This window comes from Pogoniulus pusillus, chromosome 24 (genome assembly GCF_015220805.1).
Source record: "Pogoniulus pusillus isolate bPogPus1 chromosome 24, bPogPus1.pri, whole genome shotgun sequence".
Classification (NCBI taxonomy): domain Eukaryota; kingdom Metazoa; phylum Chordata; class Aves; order Piciformes; family Lybiidae; genus Pogoniulus; species Pogoniulus pusillus.
The window spans coordinates 16465141-16488583 of NC_087287.1; the positions used below are offsets into that span (position 1 = coordinate 16465141).

General features: G+C 42.3%; 1 protein-coding gene across 4 annotated transcripts in view; it reads right to left on the reverse strand.

Annotated features, from left to right (window-relative positions):
- KIAA1549L (KIAA1549 like) overlaps nt 1-23443 on the reverse strand; it is a 121308-nt gene that overhangs the window by 45759 nt on the left and 52106 nt on the right. For 2 of the 4 annotated variants that reach the window (XM_064163801.1, XM_064163800.1), the window contains exons 2-11: nt 20287-20619; nt 16872-17486; nt 15426-15538; nt 13242-13461; nt 12318-12451; nt 10884-11046; nt 8142-8201; nt 6459-6610; nt 4113-4284; nt 1138-1301 (exon numbers count right to left, since the gene is read on the reverse strand). In XM_064163801.1, coding sequence (XP_064019871.1) covers nt 1138-1301; nt 4113-4284; nt 6459-6610; nt 8142-8201; nt 10884-11046; nt 12318-12451; nt 13242-13461; nt 15426-15538; nt 16872-17486; nt 20287-20619 — 2126 coding nt within the window. Of the gene's footprint in view, nt 1-1137; nt 1302-4112; nt 4285-6458; nt 6611-8141; nt 8202-10883; nt 11047-12317; nt 12452-13241; nt 13462-15425; nt 15539-16871; nt 17487-20271; nt 20620-23443 lie in introns of all 4 variants that reach the window. The other 2 variants (XM_064163803.1, XM_064163802.1) reach the window with 2 other exon arrangements.

Sequence of the window (23443 nt, forward strand, 5' to 3'; positions counted from 1 at the left end):
TAGTATTAATTTTTGCTTGTGTTTGTGCTATTGTTTGTCTCACTTTTGCAGATCTATTCGCAGCACTAGTCTGATAACACTGGATAAATAGGATGAGCATACTGGAACCAAAATGGAAATGTCATTTTCACATCATTTTTGATACAAATGTCTTTTTTTTCCAACTGGCATCAGCTGCACCCATCTGCAACTAACCTAAGATGAGGGAAAAAGAGCTGTCATATGCATCATGCCTTCTTTCCACTCTCCCTCCAATCCACATTTTTCAGCAGAAGCAAGTGAGCTGAAATCACAATAATCCTGCTGTCTGTAGCATTAAGAAACCAGAGGAAAAAAAATATCATTTGACTCTCATGCCAATGGAGAATTACAAAGCAGACAGAAGAGCAAAGGGACAGCATGACTTACACACCAGAGGCTAAAACCTCCTACCTTTGGGTGTTTAAGAGCCATTTAAGGGCAGGATTGAGCAGGCAGACTGCTTTTGTTATGGAGCCAAATCAGTATTCTGTGACATTTTCTGTTAGAGACAGCAAATCAAACTGGAAACACATTTGATTTGGAAAAAATACAACCTCTGCTTGCTGTGAGTTAGTAGCTTTTACAAAACCAATTGTTTGAACCCAACCAATATCCACAAATAAATTAGAAAGATCAAAACATCTAGCAGTGCAAGAAGTTTTTTCTGGGAAAAAAGTCAAATAATTAATGTATTTTCTGGATTAGGAGTTAGTTTAGGACCAGATCTGATCTGCTGCCAAAGCCCAGACCTTCAGCCATTGCTACCTGCAATGGAGTAGCTCAGGTCATGAGTGTGGGATTGAGGTCCCACAGGATACATGCTGCTGCTCAGGTCAATACCCTATTTCTGCCCTGAGTAAAGCCCACTCTGCCCTAACAGCTCAGTGTCTTGTATCACTGCGTAACAGTTCTTCCATTACTGCTGCTTTTGCAGCAGGGGACAAGCTGGAAGTTAATGACTCCCAAGTGAAAGAGAAGGGTAACTGCAGAGAAGTGCAAAGATTCATCCTGTGACCAACAACCATCCAAACATCCTTCAACTACAGCTAGCAGAGAAACACAGCTAAAACCTCAGAAATCAAATGGACATCTTGGACCTAGAAATTGTTCACTCACTTTAGCTCTCTGAGGCAGGTTCATCATGGTGTCTGGTTTGAAGTCATTCTTGTTCTTTCTGCACAGAACTGCTGTGATGATGATAATGATAACTGTAACCACAGCAATGGGAGCCAGCACCGCTGCAATGATCCACAGGTTGTTTGGGGGGTTCTTCACCACAGCTACAGGAAAATTGCAAATCACCATTGATAAGTTTCACTGTGCACATGATTTAAACTGCTCCCAAAACAGTCTTCAACTGTTTCCATAAAATAACTCATATAAAAGGACTGTAACTAATCCCTAAGTGAATAAAAAATCAGAATCACTGCTCAGTTCACAAATCCCTAGGATCTCTTCTCTTAGTTACAGCCAGTTGCTGCAAAAGCAGCCATCAACTCCCAGAGTCAAGTTAGATGTCGTATTAGGCATCACTCCAACAGTTCATTCACAGAATAAACAACAAACAGCAATAAAAGTGTAAGTAATACATTATTTTTCAATCAGAGAAAGGTAGCATATGCATTAGAAGTATAAACATGGAGTCCATGCCTGGGCTCAAAGACTTTACTGGCTCGGCAACAGCAAAGTGGCACTGCTTTTTCAAGAGCAGTGAAACTGAGCACACTAAAAGCTGCTGCTGGTATCAACAGGCAATAAGAAAATTCTTTTCTTGTGCTATAGAAATGATTTATCATAGTTAAGGCCAAAATGAATCCATCATTTTTGAATGGGGGAAAATGATGAGGTTGGAAAGAGCTCCTTGCAGATTCATTAATAATGGCATCAGGGAAAGGGGCATATTTCAGAGATGCAGTGATGCTAAAACGTTTCAGATTCCATTTTATCAAAACAAAGTCACTTAACATGAACTTTCAACTTGTACACACGTAAGAGATCGTCCCATGATACATCTCCAGCTCTCTCATTTCATTTCTTTCTGGAAAAACACCAGATAATCTCCCTAGGGTGCTGGATGTTGTTTCAGTGAAATATTTTGTGCATTTCATCATGCTATCTCTAGTTATTTTCCTGTGCCACCGGTTGCTGACATGGACAGGCAATTGTGGGAGCACCAGTGGAAAGCAGCCTTCTCCATTTCCTAGGGGACTAGCGCTTTCAAATGTCATTGAGCTTATTAGCTGTCAGAGGCACTCAGCATCTTACAGATTCAAACTCAAAATGCATATCATCTTGTTCAGTAGTAGTTACAAAAGCCAGCTGAAAGTCCATGTGAAACTTGAGCCTCTTTTCTTTGTAGATCTACAACCTTCTACAAAGCCAATGCAGTCGGTAGGCTGCTGTAGGAATAGCAGCATCAGGTGCATATCTTCTGGGCAGTGTGACAGTAACCTTCTGTTTAAGGACTGCCCAAAATGCCAGGTTAAAGCATTTCAAGGTTCACTTTTCAAAGGACTTACATAATTTTAAATTTCGGGGCTGTGGGAATGGCAACTGAATCTGCATTTTATCAGATAACAATAGCTTTAATTACAGATTGCTGCTGTAGGAGCAGCAAACAGTTGTTGAAAATCAACAATGGTCTTATGGCTAACAGGACAGATATTTAGGAATCCTGGTTTACATCTTTAATTGCTACCAGCTTGCAAGGTGACCTTGAGAAAGTCAATCCACAGTTTGTTCAATGCAGTAAGACTTCATTGGCTCTTGAAGCAAGCCTTTTATTTTTGCTGTAACTCAGTGCTTCACTTAGAAAACAGGAACATCTGTATTCTTTTGTTACTTGTCTGTCTTGTCTAGCCAGACTATGAGGTCCTGAGGGTAGATGTCTTTTTTTACTGCTTTTTTTTGGTACAGAACTTTTCCATTCTGCTATAATAGAAATTATAATGAGTAAAAATGAAATGCACACCAAGTATTTTCTCTGGGATTACAAAGACAGACTGCAAATACCATGTCTAAAATGAAATAAATGTGGGGTTTGTGTTTTTTTTTTCATAATAAGGTAGAAAGCTATAACTGCTTCCCTCATTTCAGAATCTCAGTTACCTAGGGTCATAATTTCAATTTCTGTATATTCTCTTTGTAAGGTATTTTGTGCTTACTGAACTTGTATGAAAATCTACAGATGAACAAGGCTGCCCTATCAGGCCATGGAAGCACAAAGTTAGGTGATAAGCAGCAGTTGCCACCATTACCTAAACATCCAAATAAATCACATTGTTGAACAAAAGGGCTGGGAATCTTTGACAGATTTCCTACAGCTGCTTTACTGAATAAAAAGACATTAAAGAAATACTCTTATGGAAAACAAAAAGTAATTTAGAAGTGAAATGATGATAGGCTTTATGGAAGCAGGAATGGAGATCTTGGTTCAAGTGACAGGCAAAGAACAAATCAAGGATCAGGTACAGCATATGGTGTATGCTCTGGAAATTATGTCACACTTCAGTCTACCTCAATCACATGCCTCTGGAGGACACATCACTCATAGTGGTCCCTTCTTTTCCTATCACCATTACATACAATTATTTCAATGTTAGTCCTCCTTCAGGAAGAAATAATGGTACCAGGGATTTCCATGTTATAGCCTGTTTCACCACCAAGAAGACCCAGTACTATAGTCCACTAATTTTAATGGTATCTGGATTGATGACCTTGGCGTTGTGGAGAGGTTCAGTTAGCTAAAAGAGGCATCAATTCACACATTAAGCTGTTATTACACACACAAACCCCCCACACCCCAAAAAAACCCCAAAACCAAACCCAAACTCCAAGTAGTTGTTCAGTCCATAGAACTGAATGTGTTTAATATTAGTTGCACTGTAAATTTTGCAGTGATTGGCTAAATAACAGTCGGTAATGTAACTGTGATGTACTATGAAACAAGATTAGTCAGTTTTCCACAGGCAAAAGAACAGCCCAGCTTCTGTGTGATTGATGGAGGCTACAGTGTTTCTCCCATAAATAAATTCATTAATTAAAAACAAAACCAAAGGACTAAACCAGAGAATTTCAAAAAGAGCTCTTACGATCAGCTTGAACTTGAATAACATAACCCAGTGTCAAGGCCATCCGCTGGGAGTCAACGGTGCTCAATATTTTGGCAGCTGCAGTGCCCAGCAGAGGCTTCCCATTGTATAAAGTATAGTATGTCAGTTCAGCTGGCTCCTTGGGTCCTGGAATACGTTGGATTTTTACCATCTTTCAGGAAAAACAAAACAACAAAGAAAATGTGAGAAAGAGAAATAAAATGGCTTTGTTTCACACCATTGCAAAAGCTGCCAGGAGCTATTTGAAGGCAGTTCACACCAGGAACTCCTTTAAGACCCCACCTTGAGTACTGTGTCCAGTTCTGAGCCCCTCAATTCAAGAGAGATGTTGAGGTGCTGGAACGTGTCCAGAGAAGGGTGACAAGGCTGGTGAGGGGCCTGGAACACAAACCCTATGAGGAGAGGATGAGGGAGCTGGGGGTGTTTAGCCTAGAGAAGAGGAGGCTCAGGGCAGACCTCATTGCTGTCTACAACTACCTGAAGGGAGGTTGTAGCCAGGTGGGGGTTGGCCTCTTCTCCTAGGCAACCAGCAACAGAAGGGGACACAGTCTCAAGTTATGCCAGGAGAAGTATAGGCTGGGTGTTAGGAGGAAGTTGCTGCCAGAGAGAGTGATTGGCATTGGAATGGGCTGCCCAGGGAGGTGGTGAAATCACCATCCCTGGAGGTGTTGAAGAAAAGACTGGATGAGGCACTTGGTGCCATGGTCTAGTTGATTGGTTAGGGCTGGGTGCTAGATTGGACTGGATGATCTTGGAGGTCTCTTCCAACCTGGTTGATTCTATGATTCTATATAAGCATCAACTCCATGCAAATAGTCTCACAGGATCAGAGCTTCTCCCCTTCATAGGCTAGGCTGTTCAGCTTAGTGGGGACTGTCTGCCTTCTTCAAAAATTTTAAACATAACCCTAAGCTAAAACACTCTACTCATAAAAGAGTATAGTAAAAAGGAGGAAAGGATCAGTGTTTCAACAGTGCAGTCACCTCTAAAGAGGGGGCTCTTAAAATCTGCCCTAATCTTGGAAATTATATGTTATTAGCATGTTGCAGTTGAAAAATTTCCTCACATTTTATTCCTATACTTATAATTTTTGATCCTAATCTCACAATAAAGAGAACCCTGTTTTTTTCCATTTTATTCTGCACATCACCAGCAGAATTTTAGTGTTGTATTTCTGTCTTTCCCTGAGAGTAAAGAAGTGTCAAGCACTTCTAAGAATGAGAGAAAAAAGGAGTTTTGTGATTCCTCTCCATTACGTGATGGACATTATGTGTTAACATAGAATCAACCAGGCTGGAAGAGACCTCTAAACTCATCCAGTCCAACCTAGCACCCAGACCTGCCCAATCAACTAGATCATGGCACTTAAGTGCCTCATCCAGGTCTTTTTTGAACACCTCCAGGGACAACGACTCCACCACATCATGTTTTCATGGCATGTGTTCCAAAGGTTCACATTTTTGGCAAATAAAAACAAGTCCCCTCTTTTAGAATCTGTCAGTGGGAAAGCCCAGGATTGGGGACAAATGAGAAGCAGTGATTTGGTTTACATATCTCACAACAACAATTCTTGAAACACATCATGCAACTGAAAAGCAGTAACTTGTCATGCAGGTTTTGAAGACTGATCCTCTTTTCATCCCTCACAACTAGCATCAGGTGGCTAAATCAGTGAGGAAACGAACTATGATCACTTCAAAATACTTAATGGGAAATGTGGCTAAGAGAAAAATAACCAGTAAATTACTTGGGATGGAAATCTCTACTTCAAAATGTGATCTCTTGCCACATGATGTGTTGATTAATTCTGTATAAAGATTGCTTCAATTTTTTTTTCAACAAAAAGAATTCCAAGTTTTATTGAGTTACCTTGGAAATGAAGACCTAGGAATGGTTTTTTTTTTCAGTTGAACAAAAGCCTGAAACTCTTCCTTATGCTGAATACAAGACTTTGCACTAAAAATAGCCACTTTCTACCAATCCTCATAGCAACCAAAGACAAAATATTTATTAGCAGTGGTTAGCCAATGACAATTTCTAAAAGATGAGAGGCCTGCAAACATAACTGACTGGAGAAAAACACCACCACAGGTAATGCCAGCCATTCAGCACTTGCTGCTTTGGTATTCATGATAAAAGGCAGAAAAAGCTCAACCCAATTAAATGTTTATGCTAGTTTTTTTTAAATTATTTTTTGTTTGGGTTTTTTGTTAGTTGCTTGCTTGGCTGTTTTGTTTTTTTTTACACAGATTTGAGGTGGAACACACACCAACAAAGCTCTTTTTTTGACATATATCTAGGTGCAACTGATGCTGTGTTGAGCACCTGCACAGTGTAGCTGCCCACAGTAGTGGCACGTTTGAATCGCCTTCCTTGCTGATGTGACATCATAAAGAGTGGGGCCAAACGCTGCTCCATTAATCTTGCAAAGCTCTGGTTGTTCAGTCCAAGTAATGCAATATCAACCCCTTGAATAACTGTGGGAACACAGAAAAATCACAGGTAGTACATCATCCATGGACAGATAAAGTAGCACATGGTCTGCAGAGTAGTTTAGGGCAGAGATGCTCTAAATAGCTTAGAAGAAAAATAGCTGTTACACCCCCTTGGTATATCCTGATGGGTTTCAGACCCTTCCCTGCTCTTATCTGATATTGTCAAGACTATTTGAGAGAATAAAATCATCCAAAAGCTGGAAGCCTTCATTTCACCAAAGCCTTCAATGTTAAAAACCTTCAAAAAGCTCCAATGTAAAAAGTAAGTTAAAATCCATTTGAGAGACACCTGAGTTTTATGCTTATTGCCAGATGCTCCTGTTAACTAAACCATTTTTTTCATCCAGCAGTTTTGAAATCTGAACTTATACTTTTGTACAAACAGATTTTGCTTGAAAGAAAGTATCATGTTGGAGAGCACTGAAAACTGAATACATTTTTTCTACCTATATATGCATATGCAATTCAAAAGACACTGAATTTACACCAAGTTCAAAGAAGTGGTATGCCATGCTAATTTAATTCATACATAGGTAGGATTGTCCAATATTATTTCAAAACTCTTTTGGGACCACCATCATTTTAAATAAAGAAAAAAATAAGTGTTCCATTGTAGTAACAATAATATAGTAACAATGATACCCCACTGCAGTAAGTGCACAAAGGCAAGAAGTGGAGTATCGGGCTCGCAAGGGCCAAAGTGGGAGGAACTCTCTTCAGAACATCACAATCTCTGAAAAAAATTACCTCAAAATTATGAATAGATGTAACAGGTGCCAAATCACACTGGCTTCTGGAAGCAAAGCATAGAATTTAATCCATTTCATGACAGGCTCTTTTTCTCTTGCACTTCTGAGCATTAAACAATACCAGATACAGACACACTGATTAGAAAGGCTTTGGCATTCCCTCACTCAAAGATGGCTTGGGAAAAGTCTCTTTCTTTCCAAGTTATCACTTCAAAAGTCAAAAGGATTGTGAATGCAATAGCAGTGGAAAAAAAAAGACAAGTATTTTCCAGCCTAATAGTATTCTCTGCACCTTCTTTTCCTCCACAACATTGTGCTTAATGCTTCATGTGAAAGATGCCAGAATTCCTGCACCCAGACAGTTAGTAAATCGCAGCAAACCTCCTTGCTGTAACAGATCACCTTTCTTCCTGGGTTGTCTCTACAAACCTCTTTTGCTTTAAGATATAAGTCCAAGTCCCAGGGGAAAAAAAAGAGTCTGTGTTTTAAAACTCTGAGAAGATAACACTGCACTGCCAAAGTGCTTAAGACAAAGTGGTGTTAATTCTGAGGCAGTATGGAATGCAGAAGTCTCTGCTCAAGCTGACAAATCACAGTTATGTCCCAGAATAACTGTAAATACATTTGCTCAGTTGAATGCAACAGGAAGGTTCAGTTGGCAGCCACTTATTTTTGAGTAAAATTACTGCACCACTGTTTTGGTATAAGTAAGCACTGAAAATCAATCTGAAGTACATGGAGGAGGGAAGAAAATACAAAAGTACCTGTTATCACCCAGTAGTCTCTAGTTGACTCTGAGACATCAAGGTTTGGATACTCCAAGGCTTTAAAAATAAAAGGTGAAATTACATCACAATATTCCAGCATTCAACTCATCATATGTTCCCAAAACTGGTTAACCAGAAAGTGACAAATAAACCTGAACTATGACCCAGGAAGGGGTCTAGAGGCATAATTGTGTGGATTATGATTTCTCTTCTGCCTGAAAAAGGACACCAGGCGTAAACAGTACAACTGCCCTTCTGTTGCCAGAATACTGGCTGTTACACTCTCTGGGGCATAGCCCAGGATTGCCCATTACTGAAACGACAGGTAATACACATGTGCATGTGCTATATTCATTTCTGCTGCTTTCTCTGTGAGTAATCCCCTGGGGAAAACATGATGGCATTCTATGATGATCCCATGATTTAATCCTTACTTAACCCAGACCACGTTCTGACCAAAACCAGTATTATCATCACACAGGATCAGATTCCACCAATCATGGAGTGCAATGCCACAAGATTTACAAATGAGAGTACCAAATGGACACACCTGAGGACATGTGTCCATTAATACCATTTAAGGTATGACAACCATACGTGTTTACATCTGGGAGAAGATGATGTATGCTGGTTTGATGCCTTTTGCTAGCTTTGCCATCCCCACAGTGCATTTGGCTGTAATGCTCAGTGTGCTGCTAATTCATTATACAGCACAGCATTTTTCAATAGATGAAAGCTTTCATACTTGGAAGTTAATTCAGAAAATGCCTATGTCGTGCATGTTGATGCTCTGCTATTGAGTTACCTTGATTCTTAAACTCCAAAGTGGTTTGAAATAGTAAACACTGTAAAGGATCTGATTATGTGCAGTTACAGCCTTTGAGAGATTTGTGGCGTGCCCTGAACTCCTGAACTGCATTTCCACGACAGACTGCCAAGGCTCTGGAGGAGCTGCTGGAGTCTACTGGGAAATAACACACTGAGAACAGCTGCAGTATTTATCTGACAAACTGAAACAACTACACTGCCACCCGAATAAGCATCAAACACTTTTCAAGTAAGTATTTTCACAAGACATGCTATCAGTCTGAAGCTATAAGCACTACGTGCACGTTAAGCTCATGAGTTGGCAGTATATCTGTTGTACTGGGAATAAAGCTCCAAACTTAAATAAGCTATTAGTTGTTAAAGGAACACTAGCTAAGGACTATTGGATCAGTTCATCATGTGCTGGGATCAGCACAGAGCTGCAGTACCACAAGACTCTTGGTGTACGCCAAATGGCTTTCAGAGCTTCCATCTACCAAGCATACACCTTTATTGTCTTTGTGAGAAGCATTCCAATCCTTCCCATATGTGCAGGCCTATTTTGGAGGCCAAGCACTTGACCAGAGTGCAGCCACCAACTGACATTTCCTCAGGCTTTCTCCTTGTGCTCCTGGATGCCTTATGAAGACAAGTCCTGCACACAGAGCACTCTTTGGACAGTCTCTCCCACCAGCCACCAAAAGGAAGAGGACAGGGCTTGCCCTAAATCCCCTTCCTAGGTGCCCAAGCATACTATTCATCAACATTCTTCTTCCACCTCCCCAGAAAATTAACAAGGACCTTAATAATTTTACCTAAAGCTATCTATCAGCTCAGTCCAGTGTTCATATCATAAAGACCTACTTGGCTCTTGCCTAATGTGACCAATTGTTCCAATACTTGTGAAATGAAAAAAATACCAGCTGCTCCATCACATGTTTAGCCTTACCAGTGAGTATGACAGCTACCAGAAGCTTAAATCGATCTTTACTGATATTTAAGAACCCTGTTTCAAATTTAACAAGCATCTCATGAAGCTTTACACACAGTGAGATCAGCAGGAACCTGCCCTTCCTTAACCAGAGTCCATTACCATGCACTGACATACCCAGCATGTCCCTGTCTCCTCTCACTTCCAGTGAGCACTGATCTCCTCCAGTGAGCACTGATCTCCTCCAGTGAGCACTGATCTCCTCCAGTGAGCAGGTAGCCTGTCCCTGTGGTCCCTCAATTTCACATACCAGATTTAACAACAGATTAAGCAGAAATGCCCATAATCAAATGCCATTCTAGAGGAGTTACTATGCAGAGTCAGAGGGCATATGTGTCACAGGGGCTGCCAGGGCAGATAACATGCTCACTCTCTCTGTACTGCTGACTCTTTGTACACTGAAATGCAAGCAGTTATTGATGCTTAAGTCTTTAGACCACATTTGAAACTGAGGATGAAATTCTGCAAATTCACCATCCGCATTTTTAATGGTGACATATAGACAGAGCTCACCCACAGCCCAAACACATCCTCAGAGCACACTACCCATGGAGTCCTGCCACTGGAGCAAACACTGAGTCTTCCACCAAAGCAATGGGTTATGGTGAAGTTGAACTTCACATGCTGTGTAAAACTACAGTTTTCCTTTGTTTGGAACCTGGCACAAGCATTTATTTGGTTTTTGTTAAGGAGAGCACATATATGTTTTTTCTTAATTACCTGCTGGTGTTTGCAGTAGCTGGAATACATGCTGGACCTAGAAACCCTCCCCCTCAAACTTTCCTCCTCTATTATTTTTTGAACATAAAAGTAGTTTCAAAGGTAGTCAGCAAAAACACCTACAATCTGTGAGGCTGATAAGAAAGCTTATGGTGGTTACAAAGCATAAGCTCAACACTGACTAATCTGAAGGAGCTGTGTGCTGGAAATGGCATACTTACATTCTGCAATGGTGAGGGGTGGGTAGGTTAGGTAGAAACCCACCAGCTCAGCAGACAGCTGATTGAGAAGGTTGCTGGAAACAGTGCCATTTAGAGTTGTGCTTTGATTGTTCACTACATAAAACAGAGTGACAGCCTGGGAGATGTTGGAGGTGTTCAAAATCTGAAACAAAGGTAAGACGATAATGTGCGGTTGTGGTTTGGCTTGGTTAAAACAAATCTCAACCAAACCAGTGTAAACAGACTGGGGAAGTATTAACTTGAACAATGGATTAGACACAGCTTACTCAACATGGCTGTGTAAAACTTTGTGTGATACTTTATATTCCTAGTTTAGCACGTGTAGGACAGCAGTAGGCACATAAGGGAGTGAAGACTGAAAATACTTTTCCTTGTTTTTACCAGGAAATGTAAGATGAGGGAAAAGATTCTTAGCTAAAAAAAAAAACCCAAACCCAAACATTGTTTAAAGCAAAGGCCTGTTTGCCTTGTTCTCTTTGCTGCCTTCCTAGTGCAGTTATCTACACATGTATCTTTTCCATATAAAATAAAGGTCTGTGATGTCTCTTCCATTCCTAGCATCATAGAATTAATCGTTAGTCTCTTCCTGAGCCCAAATCTGAAGATCCTTAAACACCAGTTTTAGGCAGGAATGAGAAAAGCAAAAGCAGGGCAGGAAGGGGAAAAAAAGATTTGCTCAGAAAGATCATGCCCTAGGAAGAGAGATGTGTTTTGGCTACTGATGCTGTAGGGAGGGCCAACAGCGCTCAGCATTCATGAATGTTATTTAAATATACCATTGTTATGATTTGGATCACTGAGTGAAAACATAAAGCATAGTACAACAAAAGCATGTGAAGATTTCAAGGTCAGACTAACATGTGTATCATACACAGAGGATAATTACTTTATTCCTAAAGCATGGCACAGAGCATAAGGGTGTTGGCCCATTAGACAAAGGTCTGCAAAAGTCAGCCCCTTAATAATGGATTTAGGTCTGCAACTATGGAACTGAAATGCACACACAAAAAGAGGAAACTAATGCATTTCATTAGTTCAGATCTTACAAACAGCTATGCATGTCACTATCTTTACACCTGAATAGCCTCAGTGAAAGCAGCTACTGTGTCAAAATAACATATTCAGTAAAAATAGAGATTGGGAAGAATATTTTAATATATTTATCTTTACTTGAATATCACTTAAATGATTTAACTGCAAAAAGCAAGACTCAAATTCATTAAGGTAATGGTAACAGTCTTCTATAAATCATGCATTTATAAGTTTCCCTGCAAAACATGAAACAGTCTTGTTTCAGATGGAGTCATAACGCCACTACAAAAGTAAGCTTCTGGTGAAATACGAGCACATACCCAGCAAACAATAGCTCAGAGAGTCTGGCAGTAGGCATTGGCAAAGCACATAACATTGTACCTGAACTGTTAGGTTGTTGCTGGTGTTTAAGACTTTTCTTTCAGCATCCTGGAACGCTCTCTGTAACCGTTGCTCCATGGTCTGAGCAAATTTGCATGACTGTATATTGTCTGTCTGACCCACAAACTGCAGCTCTGGAAAAGGAGTGGTATTTGTATGTGGACAAAATATTCTTGGTTGCATAACTCCTGTAATGCCTCACAGCAAAATGCTCAATTTACAAATTAAGTAGGTGAAAATAATGCCACGTAAGATCAGTTTGTGCCTTTCAAGCACTGCACTAAGCTAGCTTTAATTAAGACAAACGCATGAATTAAGCTGCATTACTGGAGCTGATTCGTTCTACAAACAAATGGAGATTGTTTCTGCAGTGATTTCAGAGCCAGGCAGTAAGTAAAAATCATTCTAAAACACAAATTAGACTCTTAAATCTTGCAGGCTATTTGCTTTTGCAGGACATCATCAATCATGCTACTGACTCTCATTCTGTCTGTGCTAGGAGTAGTGCACTTAACTGGGGAACTGCAGTAAGTATGTGTATGCAAACACGTGAGCACACATGTAAGAAATCTTTCTACAGCTGAATACACTGGTTTACAGCACTCTGCCTTCTTTTGCCTTTTATTGCTGTGCTGCACTGACACTTGCTACAGTACACAGTGCCCCTAAGTCAGATGGCTGGGACCTGGGTCAAATCCAATGGGTCCAACCATAATGCTATTGACAGTGACAGCAGACTGCTGCACACCATAGGGATGGCACACACCAGCTGTCCTATTTGTGCCACATCAACACTCAACCAAAGCAGAGGTTGTACAGCTGCTGCACTGGAGAGCAGGATCCGAGGCAGGAAGGGAAGGTGGAGGAGAGGCACAGTCCCTGTCACACACAACCCCAGGCACAGGCAGACAGCACAGCACTCACCTGTTTTCAGCTGGAAGTGGTATGCGGGAAGAGGCTTCCACGGCAGGGCTAGGGCTGCCACGGACTGGAGATGTGGCACATGCTGCTTTATGTCTGCTGTGGCATTACTAATGCCATATGCAAGCAGCCTCTCAATTACAGCAGCTGGCATAAAGACCAGTCTCCCTCGTGTAACGTAGTAGCCAACCGTTACGTTATTTGATTGCTCCAGAATTTCAATCTAAAAAACACACAGGGAAATGGGGGGGTGAAATTTCATTTTGTTTACACTTCAACCACTATGTGATGGGACTCCCCATCCTGGATATAGCTCTCTTGGAAACCTTTTCATCCTGTAATCCCTTATAAACCCTACAGGAACAGTTAGTGTCGTACCAGACAGTATTAGCAGAACTGCTCAGGGAGCTTTAGACTGAGCCCATGCGAAATGTGCTCTAAATTGAAGCAGTGCAGTGCAGCTACCACAGCTCACACCCCTCTGATTTAGACTGGGGCTTCATTCACGTGTACGTACTGAGGGATTTTACTCACAAATGTACACATACAGAGAATCCAGAGAACATTCAGCATTCTGCCTCATGCTTGAAATTCACTTTGTGCTTGAAGTTTACTGGCTTTATGCTTGAAGTTTACTGCAGTGACAGACACTTGTTTACTGACAGGTGTATCACAGTATCACACAGTATCACAGTATCACCAAGGCTGGAAGAGACCTCATAGATCATCAAGTCCAACCCTTTACCAAAGAGCTCAAGGCTAGACCATGGCACCAAGTGCCACGTCCAGTCCTGCCTTGAACAGCTCCAGGGACGGCGACTCCACCACCTCCCCGGGCAGCCCATTCTAGTGTCCAATGACTCTCTCAGTGAAGAACTTTCTCCTCACCTCAAGCCTAAATTTCCCCTGGTGTAGCTTGAGGCTGTGTCCTCTCGTTCTGGTGCTGGCCACCTGAGAGAAGAGAGCAACCCCCTCCTGGCCACAACCACCCTTCAGGTAGTTGTAGATGGCAATAAGGTCTCCCTTTGTCATTGCAGGTTTGGGGACAAATTTTTGCAAGACAAAAGTTTCCACTATTTGATTCTCCAACCTTAGCTATCTCTTCTGCATTCTTTTTTCCATACTTTCTCACATGGCTACGATATAGGATTGGAGTAGATGATCTTTAAATGTGCTTTCTAACCCAAACCACTGTGTGATTCTATAGAAGCAGAAATGACAAACCACAAGAATAAACACCGTGAGCCAAAACATAAGTTGAGCTTTGCCTCAAAATCTTACATTTTACAAAAGGTTTAAGCTCTGAAACTGGTCAACCACACAACATCTTAGATGCTTTTTTTTTTCTGTTAGAAAATTCAGCTTCTCTCAGATTTATGAGAAGGTGGGAGAACAATTCTGACAGTTTTCATTGCTGCAGCTGAGACTCAGTAATATACAATTCCCAAATGAACTAACATCATCCAAACTTGCAGCAATAGACTATGGGGATGGAAGCCAATCTGATTCCCTTTGTTTTGGGCAAAATTACTTTTTTTGTTCCCAGTGGCTTGGTGAGCATAACTTGTATCAGCCTTAGGCAGGGTTTTGTGCTGAATCCACGTGCACAAGAACCTGTATGGAAGAGAAGGGTGCCCTAGCAACCCACTGAAGCCTGCTCTTACAGCAACACAAAGGTTTCTGCAGTTTAGCTGCAATACGATGGTCACAGCTCCCTCATTTATTTTCAACAAAACTTGCTCTCTCTTTGCTCAAGGCTTTTGTCCCTGTGGAACTGCACTTGTCAGGCACTGGGTTTTCATACCAGGGAGCAGATTGACAGCACTGACACCCTGTTTACCAGTCCTGCTCTCACAATTGATCCAGACTGAGCCCTTGGCTGGCTGTGAACCGAGTCATTCCTCAGCTGGAGCAAACTGCTGTGCATAGTTGTTTCCCAGAAAACCAGGAAGAATTTTGGTTTTCTTCCTTCTACTCCATCAAATAAAGTGGTGAAAGCTTTGGAACAGCTATATTTTTAGAGCCCGGGGTGGGTGTTGCCTTTGCCTGCTTTCCATAGGAAAAGCTCAGTGCTCCTCTCCGTGATCCCCCCACATTCAGAGAAAGCACTGAAGCTGCAGCCAGCTGCAAATCTATTGGTGGAAGAGCGTTTTAGTGAGAGCATGCAGGCAAGCCAAGCACACTTACCTGTACGCTGACATTTTGGTTGAAAGCTTGTCTCAGCACTTGGTTGAGTCCTCTTCTCACACTCTCCTTGAAGGGACTGCTGATGAGCATCCTCCTTGTGTTCAGAAACAGAACTGTGGAACAAGAGTTGTTGGCTTGAGACTTCACCATGCTACTGCCTGCTTTTTTTCAGTTTTCACACCGGGCTAGCTGGGTGGAGACCACCAAAGCAGCTAGGATTTGCAGCAGCTTCAAAGGCAGCAAGAACTGCAGGAGCTCAGCAGTATCCCAAGTTCCCTATTCATCCCAGGACAATAGCCTGAGCAAGGTCTAACAAATGAAACATCTTTAAGAACAAAAAATCTGTCAGGTTGCAATTCTGAGTGACATATGACACTGTTCCTCTGAGAGTGCAGACATCCCCACAGAACTGAGCTGGTGCTGCACAGGCAGCCCTACATGAAGGATGTGTGCCTCTCAGCTTCATGGCCAGAGTTAAACAAGGAAATGTGTTACTCCACTGCTACAACTCTTTTCCACTTTGCTAATGTTATCACTAGCTTTTCCTTTTATAATTGGCAGAAAGTTTTATGGGTGCACTTAAGTACTTTCAGTCCTGTACTGCATACAAACTATTTTTGTCTTTAGAAAGAGTTGTTGTGTTCATTGTGATACTAATGTAGATATTCAGAAGCTGCTAAACACATAATAGGTCCAAAAGCTGCTCACTTCATTGCCCACAATATCACTCAGGTCTATAGAAGGTCATAAACCTTTTTATGTAGCTATTTTCCTTTGCTGATATCTCCAAGATACACACACCTCCAGGTGCTACCATATGGAGTCCGTATGGAGCCTGGGAAAGGGACTTCTCCGAACCCCTTTAGCTTAGAACAGCTGAGGAAAAGCTGTCCCTGCAAAACACAGCTAGAGCCAGGGAGAAAGCTCCAAATCCCCCCATTTTGAAACCTACAACTCTAAATACTAAGCATTATGTTCAAATGAATCTCTAACGACAGGATTAGGTGCTCACAGAAAAGCAGAATAAGGTACTTGCATGTAAACAGGGCCAAAGACAGGCAGGTTGCTGCACTGTCTCTTCAGTGACAGACTCCTTGCTGCAAAGCAGAGACCAAACCACCACCTCAAACGGGAGTGTCCCTCCACACAGGTGGCTCTGCTAGATCCCTGCATTGACTCACTGAACCTCAGAGCACCTGATCTCACCATTTCATTTGACACATTCACTGCAAAACCCAAGCTTGAAATAAAGCCAATGCCTTTCCTATCTCACACACCTGCTTTTATCTGTCTGGTTTGTTTGTCAGTGCAGCAGCCCTGTCCCCACATTAATCACCAACGCTCCCACATTCTGTGACACTTGAGTGTATTTCCCACTTGTCACCAGCTGCCCCCTCCACTCTGGACAAACAAGGTCCTCCCAGCAAATGCAGCAGCCCCACGTACCTGTTTTAACCATAAGGTTCCTGGAGAGCCGACAGTCCAGAGGAGGGGCTGCTGTCATGTTAGCGAAAGCGGCTGCTGCCGTGGTTTCGGGAGGAGCAGAGGTGCTTTCCACGGGAGCAGGGCTTAGCCTAGTTGTTTTCGCTGATGCTGTAATAGATGTCAAAGCTGCTGTAATCGTCAGTGGGTATGGGGTTGACGTTTTGGTCATTTCTGAGCTTGGGAACTTCTGGGTGTCAGTGGCTGCTGTTTCTATCTGCCTTGTGACATGTGCTGTGGGTGCAAGTGTGGAAGCTGTGACTGAGCTGCTTTTAGGGGTTATGAGTATAGCTGTCGTGTCCACAGGTGATGCAGTTGTGTTTGTTGTTGCAAAAGGGAACTCTGTCTGTGCTCCTACTGAGCTTACATCTGAGGCTAGTTTTGTGGCAGTGTTATTTTTCATTAGGGTCAGTATGGGTGTGCTTAAAGCCATCACAGATGGCAAAGAGGTGTTTTCAGTGCCTAGAAAAAAGAAGGAAGAAGCTGGCACTGGTGAAGCTGGAGATGATTTTCTTGTTAGTGGTTTTGCTTCTGAAGTTCCTACTGTAGGTATTGCACCAGAAGATACGCCAGATAACACTGTAATGACAGAATGGGTAAAGTTGGTTGTTGATAAAAAGGGAGAAGGCAGCTGTGTTGGTGATGCATGGACAGAAGTTATGATGACTGACTGCAGAGCACTGGTGGTAAGGATTTGCAATGGGATGCCCTCGGTATCTTTGTTAGATGTATCACTGGGAACTAGGCCTAGTTTTGTAGCACTTGTGTCCTGCTCCTCCACACTAAATATAGCTGGATTCATGTCAGCCATAAGCAAATAGCCAGAGGACTCTAGGTGGTTATCTGCAAATTCTGGCAAATTCCCAGAACCAATCTTACCATCTTCTGTGACAAAAATACGGAGGAGCATTGAGCTGAAAGGCTTAGTGACAGGAAGGGGGGACTCGGTTGGCCGTATGCTGTGGGCATTTTCATTGCTAGCTGCAACAGTCAGGTTGTCAGTGAGATGAAAAGCCATTGCTGGTGGTGTGCCTAAGGCTTTTGTTGGTAATGTAATCTTTCCAGCACCAGTTGTCTGTGATTCCAGGGAGCAAGGGAAAGCACCTGTATCATTAACAGAAGGCACACATAAGTGAAGAGGTGTTTCACACTGTATGCTGCTATTAACGTTTCCATTAGTATAGAAATGAGCAATGTTTTCAGCTGTGCTTCCATGCTTTTTTTGCAGGGGGTCTGGCACTGTCAGAGTGGTAGCAAGGGATGAATGCTGAGCAGGAGATGTTTTCAGTGCAAATGCATCTGCATCAAATTTTGGAAGACTATTCAGCTTCCTTCCAGCCAAGTGTGAATCTGAAATGTTCTGACTAAAGTTTGCATATGTATAGTTTGCTGAAGGGGTGGTGAGGAGTGGCTGCTTATTTGTATTAATTTTCTTGCAGACTTAAAATTACTGAGCGTGGTGCATGCTTCTCAGTTTCCAATGGAAAAGTACTTGGATGGACTTCTCTTAGTGATGTTTTGACTGAAGCTTTTACTGAGGGAATAGTAATGCCAGCTGAAGACTGCAGCTCTGTATCAGTCCATGCAGAAGGCGAAGTTACAACTTCAGGAGAGCTGACAGGGTCTAAATTGCTTTCAGAGTCTGAATTTAAAATCCCAGAAAAGCTGGAGCTGTGCCTGTCCACCACTGTTGTCATGGAAATGAGCAGTGGCAGCAGCCCCACACTGGAGGCATGACAGAAGCGAGTGGCTTTCTGAGTGCAAAGTCTGACCAGAGGCAAAATGATTTAAAACTCTTGGAGATGAATGTTCTGCATGTGAAGTCACAAAAGTGGACACCCTCCTATTTGTGTCTTCAGTTACATCTGGACTTTCTGCACCTCCAGGTGAAAGATATGCAATCACAAAGACACGAGTAGCAGAGGTATTTATGACAGCAGTTTCAGGATTTGAAAGGCCTGCATTGGAAGTAACAGAGGGAACTGCTGCTAGAACAGTACTAGTTGTGGCTGTTTCCAAACAGTGGCCAGTATCTTTGATTCTCTGAGGACATGACTGATTTGGATATCTGGAGACACTTTGGAAAGCTGAGATTTATAAGGCAAAACACTACTAGTATTAAAATTCATGGATAACTTTGCTGTCACACCTCTTCTGAAAGGCAGTTTTGCTGATCTTGCCACAGGAAAGCCACGAGAGACAGGGAGAGATGGTGCAGAAGCAGTTGACAACTGTGTGTGGTTCACATGATTAGCTCCATCCGTCAGGTCTTCTGCAGAATTCTGATTCAGAGCCACCACCAAGTACTGAGAGGAAACAAAGGGATTTGCAAAATATCCTCATCGGCTGCTGCTGCACAGGGACTGTTTGTGTGCCCTATCCTAGCCTCTGTTAAGAAGGGAGAGCTTGTGCTTGTTGAAAAGGAGCATGTTGCATTTCTAGAGAGAAAATCTGTTCCACTCCTAAATGCTCATTTTGGCAGCACTGCGTGGTGAGTGTGCTTTGCATCTGGAATAAGTGGTTTCAGCAATGAAAGGGAAGACGTGCTCTCTGTTGAGCTGGAGACCTCAGCCAGGCTCTCAGAAGCTGATGACATGAAAGGTGCACTCCTAGAACTTGTAGTGCAATTAGTCAGTGCTGTGGAATATTGAGGATGACTCATTTGGGGGATTAGATGTAGAGTACCCATGGGATAGAAGACTGTTGTAGGAACCTCTGCTTTATCCTGAAAAACTGATGATGACAGAAGAGTGTTATCACTGTTTCTGTCAGTCAGCAATGCCTTAAAGGGCTAGCTGCTTGGTTTTACTCCAGTAGAATACACATTGTACACATTCTCATTAGGAAACCATGACTGGCTTCTGGAAGCTACTGACAGGGAAGACTGACATGTTTTTGACATGAGAATACCAGAGTACAGAGACAAAAAAGGAGACCTTTCCCCCCACTATTTCTGTGAAAGGCACTGCTGTCAATCCAAAGGAATGGAGAGGAATTGTACCTGTAAACAACTTGGAACCCCTTCTGTGATTCACCACACTGGGATGTACTACAGTGACCGTGTTTAGAGGACTACATCTGCTTTCACTAACCTGTGAGCTGGCTGAATCTGTGTTGAAGAAACCTTCAGGATCTGCAGACAAAGGCACTTTGATGGGCAGTACAGCTGGTTTAGAAAAGTTAATGGTATGAGGTGACTGAATTACCAATGAAGAGAATGATGGTGATGGAACAGCAGCAAGCATGTCTGATCCTGATGTGCTTTCCTTTGAAATGGAAGGTGTTTCTAATGGAATTAGCTGGGATGGCACAACTGTACTCAGACGTGTCACTGACGGTGTAGTGGACAATGTGGCAAACATACCAAGTTGAGGCAAACCTGATACAGCAGCTGTTTCATCTGCATCTTGAGCTGATGACCTTAGAGGTGACTCAGCTGAAACTTCAGCAGGTTCCTGGGATGCACTGTTTCCACTGCCTTGATAGAGAGTGGGCAACAGATGAGTTTCATCCAAAGTCCTGGTACGTGTGCCAGTCAGCGTTGTTTTAATCATCTGAAGCAAGTTTGCATTCTCCAAAGTTTGTCCCATAGAAATATCAGCTATTGAGGAAGTCTTAGCTTCTGAGGAAGGCCTTGTTGGTGACAGTATAGATCTCCAGTTAGGAAAAGACCCTGTAGATGGAGCAACATTCATAGGCTGTTGCCTGATACCTGTAAAGTAATAAATAACATGAGTGCATTCTTTCCCAAAAGGACAAGGAGTTGTTGTCTCGTGACAAATCACAGCACAAAATGTGTTGTTCTGTTCAGTAAAATTAGCTAACTTTTTTGTTTTTTTTTTAATTCAAAGGGGATAAAAATTCAAAGAATGCTGAAAGAAACCCCAAACCAGTAAAAGGTACAACATGGCAGACTATAAAGCCCTCGAGTCATTTTAACTGACAGAAGAATAAGAAAAGCTTCCTAAACCAAACTATTTCAAAATATACTTTTAGCTGTGATGGTTCAATGTACTAAGAGACATCTTCTGAAGCTTAGGACAATTCTTGAGGTTATCAACAGTCACCCTGGTCAAAATATTATGTAAGGAGATGTGTTTAGAAGCAGTGTAGAAAGGGAATAGATTCTGACAACCAAGCTTCACTGACTTGGCATGCAGTCTGACATGGGAATAGAGTCAGCATTGGCTGAGTTCCTGTAGGATGCATCTGGAGGTGCTCATCTTGCCAGTTCTAATAATGCATGCAATTATAGGCACAAAAGGAAGAAAATAAACCAGGGCTGAACAGGAGGAAAGGAGGGCAAGATCCAAGACAAATTAGGAAATTAAACTTCTTTTTGCTACGCGCAGATGTACAACGCAGCCTTTCAAACACCACTTTACTCTACATTCAACACCACGATGTTCCTAGGCTTTGTTTTCTTCAAATAATTACAGTTATTACAAAATTGCAGCACAGGAACTCTCATGTTCTTACTAATTTAAAGATTAAGATTCACCCAAGAGTAAAATGTAAGGGCTTTTTTCTCCCCCTCCCCTCCAACAAGATAACAGATCAAAACTCAGTATTGGCACTTGCTACCACACCAAGCTGTGTCCCCTTGCATAGCTAAATAGAGGCACAATACAGAGTTAACCCCTGCCCTCCAGCTGCAGTACATCTGGATCAAGCAGAGGATGCCAAACTCCTCTATACTCCTATGAGTAACTTCACTGTAATGGCATGGAAAAGTAGCAGGGGCAGCCCCTGAGATATATGATTATACAACATGCTGGACATTAGTTCCAGCCACCAACGAACCCAAAGGCCAACATAGCAACTGGCACAAAAGGTGAACAGCCCACACCGACAGGAACCAGCAGCACAACAGCAGACAGTGCAATAAAGGAAAGCAGGTCATGCTGAACTTATTTAAAGCAAAGCTTCTTTTGATATCTTTGTGCTACACCACCCATCATTCATGCGTACAGGCCAACAGTTTCTGATACTCTACATACTCGACCATACATTGGGAAGAACACTGTGATTTAGACTGTGCTTTGGTTGCTTTTTCTTCCCAGTTGCAGTCAGGTGGCTTTTTAGCAGAGGTAGGAAAGAAGACATGTATTGTGCTCAGCTAGAACGGATTGAAACATATGCTTGAAATTAAGAACTAAATGATGTGCTTTGCAAAATCAGGCCTTAGGCAACCTGCAGTTTAAATTTATGCAAGGCCATCTCAGCTGATGAAGTAGAACTTTCCTGATCTGATAAAGTTCCATCTCTGTTGTTTTACCTCTGAAGTGAAAGGTCATACTGAAAAGCGAGTGCAAAGCCTTCAACCAGGACTTCTAGGACTTGAGTTTGCTAAGTGCTAAAGAGGAATTAACAAGTAGAATCATAGAATCATAGAATCAACCAGGTTGGAAGAGACCTCTAAGATCATCCAGTCCAACCTATCACCCAGCCCTATCCAATCAACTAGACCATGTTTTCTTGCTTTCTAAAACACCAAAATCTGCCTGCCTCAATCCATACACAGTCTGCACTACTCCTCCTTCACACTTTACAAGCAGTGAAACAATATAAACCTGAAAACAGAACTGAACTGATGGAGCAGCATGAAAAAGGCAAAGATATCTTCTCAATACATGGATCTTTAACCAGAGTACATATACTTTACTTGAGAATTGGTGGGGAGACATTGACAGCTACAGATCTGTATGAAATACTGTGCAAACCAAGAGTGTATCATGGGAAAAGGGCAGAGCTGGGAACATTCTACTTCATATCTATCAACACTTGATGAGAGATGACCAATTCAAACCAACATGAAAGTTCTACTGAGAGCTCCACCCCACATACATTCTGCACTAAGCCGCAGGAATGTTTCTGCACCTTTCCCTCTCTCACAGACAGACTCTTTGGGTACCAAGGGAAATGCACCAGCATCAAAGCTCTGCAGCGAAAACAACCTTTTAGCCATGAAATGAAAAATACAAGGCTGTAATGAAAAAGTAATACTCTCTCACTTTCATGTCTTGCTTTCATTGCTTATCCAGCTCAAATGTAAGCTTCTGGATTTCAGGAGAGGAGAGCAGAGCAGGGCTTGCAAATGCTTCACGGCTGTCACCAGTATTGCTTCGAGAGCCGACAGACTGGTGTGACTTGTACCAAGTGCCAGCCTTGCCTGGGGGTGAAACGTGTCTCCTTCCCACACAGGCAGCTCTGCTGGGACGCTCTAATTGTGTCCAGCAAGTAGAGATGGAGGTGAAGAGCAGGGTAGGAGACAACCGATTAGCTAGGGTAAAATAACAGGTGCCTGTTGTTGAAGAAGCAACTCTGCCACTTGCAGTTCCAGCTGCATCATCTGCATGTTATATTCACAGAGCAGATGTTCAACTGGATCATCAGGAAATGCAAGAAAGAAGAGCATGGCAGAGGAGGAATTTATTGCCATGCAGAGAATTGCACATCATCATACAGAAACCAGAAAGTGCAGTGGGGGGGTCTTATCCATGCTCCTGCTGGATGCACCTATTACCATTTCTGTC